The sequence below is a fragment of the Trichechus manatus genome, unplaced genomic scaffold (genome assembly GCF_000243295.1).
Source record: "Trichechus manatus latirostris isolate Lorelei unplaced genomic scaffold, TriManLat1.0 scaffold00131, whole genome shotgun sequence".
Taxonomy (NCBI): Eukaryota; Metazoa; Chordata; class Mammalia; order Sirenia; family Trichechidae; genus Trichechus; species Trichechus manatus.
Window position 1 is genome coordinate 7810817 of NW_004444067.1, and position 8616 is coordinate 7819432.

At 39.7% G+C, this 8616-nt stretch overlaps 1 protein-coding gene across 1 annotated transcript in view; it reads right to left on the bottom strand.

The window, feature by feature from the left end:
• Nucleotides 1-8280: 8280 nt before the first annotated feature.
• LOC101359396 (zinc finger protein 84-like) overlaps nucleotides 8281-8616 on the bottom strand; it is a 12178-nt gene continuing 11842 nt past the window's right edge. Inside the window, exon 5 of the mRNA XM_023739307.1 lies at nucleotides 8281-8608. Coding sequence (XP_023595075.1) covers nucleotides 8281-8608 — 328 coding nt within the window. The remainder of the gene's footprint in view (nucleotides 8609-8616) is intronic.

Below are 8616 nucleotides of genomic sequence, written 5' to 3' on the forward strand. Positions count from 1 at the left end.
GATAATTCTGAATATTAGAGATTTGAATTCCCTATCAGTTAGGTCTAGTGCCTTTTCTTCTACTGGGAGGTCATCTGGTGGTTTATTTTGGATGCTTCCTGGAGCCATCCTGTCCTGTTTTTGTAAACGTTTTGATATTGTCTGCTGTATTTGGGGCATTCAGTGATTATTTTGCTTGTTTATTTATTGTAGATTTGTTTGTTTTGTCCTGCTTTTTTTTATTTGGTTATGTGTGAACAGGCGGGCTGTGCGTTGTTTGCTCATCTGTGGGCACGATACTTTTCACCTCCTCCAATGCATAGGGTCAGTCACTCAGGTATGGTACAGCAGGGCAGGTCCAGCTGAAGGGGAGTTGCTGGAATGGGTTGTTTGTGGCACGTACCAGGGCTGACAGTGTGGACCAGGAATCAGTGCAGGGCAGGTTCCAGTAGGCCCTGCCTGTGCTGCTTGGGTGTGTGATGTTCAGCACACGGTGCAGATAGGCAGGAAGGAGGGGGTAGATTGTGATGTGGGACTATGATGGGTATGGGAAAGAGGAGAGAGAGGAGAAAGGAACAGGAGCCAAAAACATACACACAAACAAAAAAGAGTGCTAAGGGACCTTGCTATTGGATTGGAGAGATGAGAGACTGAGTAATGTTGAAAAACAAAAATGAAAAAAAAAAGAAAAAGGGCAAAACAAAAAAAATGAATAAATTGAGAAACTGGAAATGAAGACAAGAAGGGAATGACAGAAGAAAACAAAACGAAATACAAAAACAAAAACAAAAACAAAAAAAAAAAGGAAAAAAAAAACAAGAAAAAAAATGCCCCCAGGGATGTCCTTGTGCATCTATGCAAAGTAAGAGAGTAGCTTCCAAGCCGCATGGTACTGCCTGGCTAGAAGGGGCTCCCAAGCCAAGTAAAGAAAAAGCAAACAAACAAATCAAAACAGAACAAATTGGAGCGAACAAACAAGAAAGCCCCGGGGGTCCAACCAGTGTGGTGGCACAGGCCAGGAGTCAGTTTCACAGTCAATCGGTGTTTCACAGCCTTTCAGGAAGAAGCAAAGATGGCGCACTGAGCCAGGTATTTGAGAGAAATGAGGGGGAGGTGGTGAGAGATAAGGAAGAAATCTAAAGCGGAAAAAAGCAACACCAGCAGCCAACAAAAGGCACTTAGGGAGCCAGCCAGCACAGGCGGGTGGAATCCAAGCAACGTCGGGGTGAAGCTGGTGCTTCCCAGCCAAGAGATTGTGGCTGCAGGAAGCAGAGGAGCCTAAGTGGGGGGTGAAGAAGGGTGGGGGTTGGGAAAGCCAATATCGCTGGTTACCAGTTGTTCTGTCTCCTGCTGGAAGCTCTGTGAAGGTGCTTTCTCATACCCGTGTCGACTGATCTCTGATAGGAGTCCAAGATGGCAGATCCATGCTGTGGTAGCTGATAAGGGACCTCTGCATGTATCTCTCCTTGCTCTCTGTTCTTGGTCAGTTTCTTATTCCATTTGGTGCTTGGCTGAGTTCTTTATCTTTTCATTTGGTGCTTAGGGTTTCAGGATGAACATGTGACTCTGACTTGGTGTTTCTGATCTTTGCTGCAGAGGGACGGCATGGTGCTTCTGACTATAGCGCCGTGTTGCCTGGAAGTCTACAGGGCTAATTTTTAATGACTGTTTTGGATTGGTAGCAGCAACAAATAATACTGCTATGAACAGTCTGGTACAAGTATTTTGGTAAACGTATGTATGCATTTCTGATGAGCGTAGGAATGCTGTGTCATGGAAAATGCATATGTTTGGCATTAGTAGATATTGCTAAATAGTGGTACAATGTGGTTGTACCAATTTATACTCCTCTGGAAAGCAGGACCCAGGGTGGTGAAGATGGATGGGGCTGTTATTTTTCATTGGAAACCTTATTATATTTTATCAGTTGGATTAGGTTTTACAGCATATACCAGAAAAAATAATAAAGTCATTTAAACAAAATAGATGTTTCTTTTCTTTCTCACATATAGCAAGTCCATAGGCAGGCTGATGTGGTGGCCCCATGTAATCATTAGATGCTCTTTCTATATTTCTGTTGGAACATCCTAGTGAATGGCTTTTGTGTTCACATGATTTCCATCCTCAAGGTCAACTCATGGTCCAGGATGGTTCCTTGAGTGCCAAGATTTAGTTCTATCTAGACTGTCGGAGGAAGGGTAAAAGGAAAGAACCAATTGATCTGCCTAGTGTCGGAGCCAGTCTTCATCCCATGTTTATTGGGGGATTCATTTTTAATTGATATATAAAACACACACACACAGTTAACCCTGTATCTCCTATATATATCATATTACCTAAATCAAACTCATTGCTGTTGATTCCAACTCATAACTACCCTATGTACAACAGAACGAAACACTGCCCAGTCCTGCACCATCCTCACAATTGTAGCTATGTTTGAGCCTGTTGTTGCAGCCACTGTGTCAGTCCATCTCGTTGAGGGTCTTCCTCTTTTTTGCTGACCTACTTTGCCAAGCATGAAGTCTTTCTCCAGGGACTAGTCCCTCCTGATAACATGTCCAAAGTACATGAGGCAAAGTCTTGCCATCCTTGCTTCTAAGGAGCATTCTGGCTCTACATCTTCTAAGACAGATTTGTTCGTTCTTCTGGCAGTCCATGCTGTATTCAGTATTCTTCGCCAACACCATAATTCAAAGGCATCAATTCTCTTCGGTCTTCCTTATTTATTGTCCAACTTTTGCATGCATGAGGCAATTGAAAATACTATGGCTTGGGTCAGGTGCACCTTAGTCCTCAAAGTGACACCTTTGCTCTTCAACACTTTAAAGAAGTCTTTTGCAGCACATTTGCCCAATGTAATATGTCATTTGATATCGTGACTACTGCTTCCATGGGCATTGATTGCAGAGTCAACTAATATGAAATTGTTAACAACTTCAGTCTTTTCTCCGTTTATTATGATGTTGCTTATTGGTCCAGTTGTGAGGATTTTTGTTTTCTTTATGTTAAGGTGTAATCCATACTGAAGGCTGTAATCTTTGATCTTCATCAGTAAGTGCTTCAAGTCCTCTTTGCTGTCAGCAAGCAAGGTTGTGTCATCTGTAAATCTCAGGTCATTAAAGAGTCATGCCCCAATCCTGATGCTGTATTCTCCTTTATATAGATGGCATATACATTATATATACGTGTCACTGAATTGCAATGAGTTTCTCTTCATGTATTGCCTTTATGGGGTTTATAATTCTGTGAAAAATAATTGGGTTGTAATTCTGTCAAAAATAATTTGTTGGGCCACAGCCTGCTGTGTGATTGGTCTATTTTACATATCCTGCAGGGATTGGACAGTTTGCTATGCAAATGTGCAAAACCTTTGTGGGGATTGGTGGATTACTACGCAAATTAGGTGACCGGCCTACTGTGTGGATTGGTCATTTTATGGCATTGGTGGGAGGTGTAGGGTTATAAAAGGGCCAATCCTACAGAGGTTGAGGGGGACCTCACTACCATCAAGAAGAGAAACCTGGAACACAGTGCATCCTTTGAAACCAGAGTCCCTGTAGTGAAAGCCTTCTAGACCAAGGAGTGAGACAGCTGTAACACTGAAGATGGCAAGAGATGGCATGGCAGTATCACATAGCATAAGCAGCAGTGGCTCGAGAAGGTGGGAACCAGGAGAATGGTGTGGGATGGCTGCGGTGGGCTTCCTGGCCCACGGAGTGAGGTGTCTGCAGTGGGCTTGCTGGCCCACGGAGCAAGAGAGCTGAGTACCTTTGGGTAGGAGGCTTGCTGGCGGAGTAGGGGTGCCTCCAGGCACTTGTAAGCAAGCCGAAGAACTGTTAACACTTGCCCAAGCAGGGCTGAGGCCGAGAGCAGGCTAACATGGCTGAGAGAATGGCCTGCTAGCCTGACGGAGAGGAGGCTAGCCCAGTGAGAAGCACAGCTTGTCTGTTGGCATGGCCAAGAAGGAGTTGAGAGCTATTTTGGTTGGAAACTGTCCTGATTGATAAACTGTATCCTGCATCCTGTTACTTCCAAGCTGATCCTGAATTGTAGCCTGTTATTTCCCTACTAAACCACATAAGTCTATGTTCTGTGTGGCCATTGCACCCGATTACTGAACCCAGCAGAGAGGCAGAGTGCTGTGGGGAGGACAGCTGGTGTTAGAATTGGTAAAAAGGTTGGAGAGTGGAGGTATGTCTGACCTCCACCTCATAGGTATCAGCCTTGTACTGATCCTGATTATTCTCCTCCTCCCTCCTGAAGTTAGGCAACTTCTCACACTACTGGCTTATAGTCATATATATGTATATGTGTGTTTCATATGTAAATTCATAAATATGAATATATCAAAATTCATATACGAATATATATATCATGTATTTTTTAATTAATCACTAGCTTTTTAACTTTGGTTAATCATTTGGGAGTTTAAAGTGTTCATAGTAAAATGTGACGGTATTTTCTTTAGAACGTTCCTTTTAATATCAGCAGGACCTGTAGTGATAACATCTCCTTCATCCCTGTCATTTGTAATTCGAGTTTCTAATTTCTCTTGATTAGTCTAGATAGGGGTTTATCCATTTCATATTCTCAAAGAACCAACTTTGTCTTTATTATTTTGTATCTTATTGACGTCCAGTTTTTCTTTATTATTTCTGATCTTCTACTTACTTTGGATTTAATTTGCTTCTTTTTTTTTTAGCTCTTTTAAGTTGGAGGCTTATATCATTGCTATTAATTAAATTTTTCTTCTTTTCTAATATAAGCATTTAAAGTTATAAATTTCCCTCTAAGCACAGCATTAGATGCATCCCACAAATTTTGATATGTTGATTTCATTATCATTTAGATTAAACTATTTTCTTATTTTCCTTTTTTTTATTCTATGTGTTATTTATAAGTGTGTTACCTAATTACAGGTGTTTTGCTATTTTCTAGATGACTTGTTATTGATTTTTAATACAATTCTGTTGAGAATATATGTGATTTTAATATGTTACGGCCTGATTTATGGCTTTACATATGGTCTATCTTGGTGAATGTTCCATATACACTTGAAAATAATATGCATTCTTCAGGTTTTGGGTGTAGAGGACTATAAATGTCACTTAGGTCAGGATAGTTCACAGAATTGTTCAAATCTGTCATATCTTCCTTGATTTTTGGGAGTGTACTTGTATCAGTTACTGAGAGAGGGGAGTTAAAATCTCCAAGTGTAAGTATGTGTTTGTTTCTTCCTTTAGTTCTATTTTTAAAAGTTGTATAATTTCATATACCATAAAATTATCCATTGTAAAAATGATTTTAGAACATTTCTGTCATCCCCAAAACTTCTTCCATGCCCATTTGCAGTCAGTTCCCTGCTTCCTCCGCCAGCCCAAGGCAACCACAGATCTGCTTTCTGTCTGCCTTGTCTGGACATTTCATATAAATGCAATATGTAGTCTTTTATGTCTAGCTTCTTTCTTGCCTCATCCATGTTGTAGCACATTTTTATTGTTGAATTTCGTTGTATGGCTATACCAGATTTTCTTTATCCATTCACCAGTTGATCTGCATTGTTTCTAGTATTTGGCTATTGTGAATAATTTTTTGCTAGGAACTGGCGTACTCTGCAAGGTTGCGGTGCTGTCTTATAGGACACACTGTATGCTTTGAACCAGCAACTGATACAAACCATTTTTCCCATAGCTGTAATATACAGGGAAGCAAGAGGTGGACATGTAAATAATAATTCACTCAGTTTTTGTTTTCCATCCCAGCAACCTTAGGCTTCTTTAAGTTAGAGATCTTGTTTCTCAAGGAAGAACTGCATCTGTCAAGTGACACACAGTTCTTTGACACTGGAAGTTAAGACTGGTATCTTGAGCTTCTCATGGCATGTTAATCAACAGAGAAGTTACTATTACCAATAGGCAGGAGTAATTAATGCAAGAATTAAGGTGTTGCTGCTACAGAATTGGGGCACTGTAGACTATGGAACCCAACAGGTTCACTTGCTGGCTTCTTAGTATTTCCATGGATGATAGTAAAGTTCAATGGGAAACTAAAGCACCCCCATAAGGGTAGGACCAGTAGAAATTTAGATACTTCAGGAATGAAGATTTTGATTACCTCATGAGGTAGTGAACCTTGATCAGCCAATTGCTGACTGATGGCAAGCATGACATGGAACAGTTAGCAGAAGAATGTGATAGAGAAAAATATCAACCATAATTTCATGGAAAGTACAGAGATGACTGTACCTGCTGTGCATACTTTTGTGTGTCTACAGAGTTTTCCCTTGTTTTGTTTGATGTGGAACATTGGTGAGGTTTAGTTCTGGAGTTTGTAGGATATGAGATCAAGTGAACTCACATTGCATCTAGAGATTTTGGACTTGAGATGTAAATAATGGCTTATGGAGCTCAATGTTTCCTCTTATTGGGGGAAGAGTGAGAGTGTCTTTGTATGATGAATAGTTGATCCATAATAGGCAGAAGCACAGGATTACTATTTATGTTACATAAGTTTATTACAGAAAGGCATGAAGAGTACTGAAAAACAAAAAGATGAACTGTGCTGATCCTGGGCCTGCTTAGTCCTCATAACCATTTCTTCTCCTTCCCATGCCTCCTCTGATCTCAGGGCAGGGGAAATCTGCTGTATAAGATGTAGGCCAGCCTCCTGAATCAGCTACTTCTAGTTGAGTTTGGTTATTGGGAAGTGCTCATAGAGGATTTGAGGGTGTGAGAAGTCAGGTTATTTCTTCCCGTCTGTGCCTCAGGTAGTGTCTCAAGTAATGGCTGCATCTCCTGTGTGGCTCCAGCTCTTCCTGGATAGGTCCACCATGGTTCTAGCCAGTACTGGATGACCCTGGGCTCTGGTAACACCTTCTTCTCCCTTTATTCCTCCAGCCTAGTGGTGGTCATGAATTACTGCTGCGAACTTCTGGGATGCTTCACTCATTCTTTTGGCATATCATCACCCTTGTAGCCAACTTCCTGTGTTAAATTCCCCCATTTTAAATACTTAGAGTAGTTTCTATTTTCCAAGTTGAATTTTAATTGAAAAGTAAGTCCACAATGTTCTCATATGATACTTCAGAACAATGGGGACCTCCTCATATAGGCTGCATAAAAAATTTAGGGTCAAAGTCACCCCCAAAAACAATACTTTGCTCACCTAAACCTTAACTGTAACCTTTAGCACAACCCCATATGCAAATAATGTTTGCTCTTGGATAAAGACTCTAAAAACCATTGTCCATGAGCAGGAAACAGTATAACATGATATATCATATCATATCATATTAACTTAAAATACAAAGGGTTTCTTGGTGACATTATCTTTAATCTGTGTATACCTGAACTTACATAGAAATCTCACTGAAAGTAACAAGAGGATGTGCTTTGTGGGTCTTTTATTTTTACCATTTCCACTTTGTGTATATTTAGAATGATGAGTAATACAATTCACAGCATCTTTCTTTTACTCACTTGTTAATGTGTATTCTTGCTTTGCATATGTAATACAAATAATTGTGTATAAGAACTAGTGACTCAGAGGTAGCAAGAGACTTTATAAAAATGCTGGTTTCTCTTGTTGAAGAGAGAGCACAGTAAGTGTTCTCAAATTCATTTACATGTGCAGTAAGTATCTGGTAACAATTTAAACTACATGTTAAATAATAAGCCACTCATTTCATAGATTTTGCTTATATTGTTATGGTATGAGGTAAAACATATTGTTATGTAGTAATCGTGACAGATGTCATGCTCTGAACCACATGACGTATAATGTTCACAATTATATCAATTTCATGTATCCTATCAAAATACATAAGGAGCTATACTCAGGAATATAAGCCTTATATACCTCTGAAGCAATGTTTCTTACTCTGCTGTCATGATTACTGAATTTATATACAGGTTTTAAAAGTTCCATATGCCTACCATTTAGAATTGAGGATATAATATTTCTTAATGCAGTATCACAGTTGGAAACTAAATTTCTTTTGTATATTATTTCTATGAAAATACTTTCCCATATTTACTTAAGCCATGATATTTATCCTCAGTATGAATAACCTGATTTTCAATAGGTTAGACTGTGTGTTGAGTGCTTTCCTATACTCTGTTCACCACATTCACTGCATTCATAAGCTTACTCTCCCACTTGACATTCTGATGTTTAGTATAACTTCCATCTGAAGACTTACCTACACTCAAGGCATTCATAGGATTTCTATAAATGAGTTGTCTAGTATAGAAGGAAGTGTGATTATTTTCTTTAAAATTTTTCACATTCACTATATTCTTAAGGTTTTTGTTCTATGTGAGTTCTCTGATGAATCATGAGGTGTGATTTCTGGGAGAAAGCTTTTCCACACTTATTGCATCCATAGGGTTTCTCTCCTGTATGAGTTCTCTGATGAATAATGAGCTGTGATTTCCAAATAAAGGCTTTCTGACATTCATTACATCCATAGGGTTTTTCTCCTGAATGAGTTTTCTGATGTCTAATGAGGAGTGACTTCCCACTGAAGGCTTTGCCACACTCACTGCATCCATATGGTTTCTCTCCTGAATGAATCCTCTGATGATCATTGAGACTTGACTTCTCTCTGAAGGCTTTGCCACATTCACTGCATCC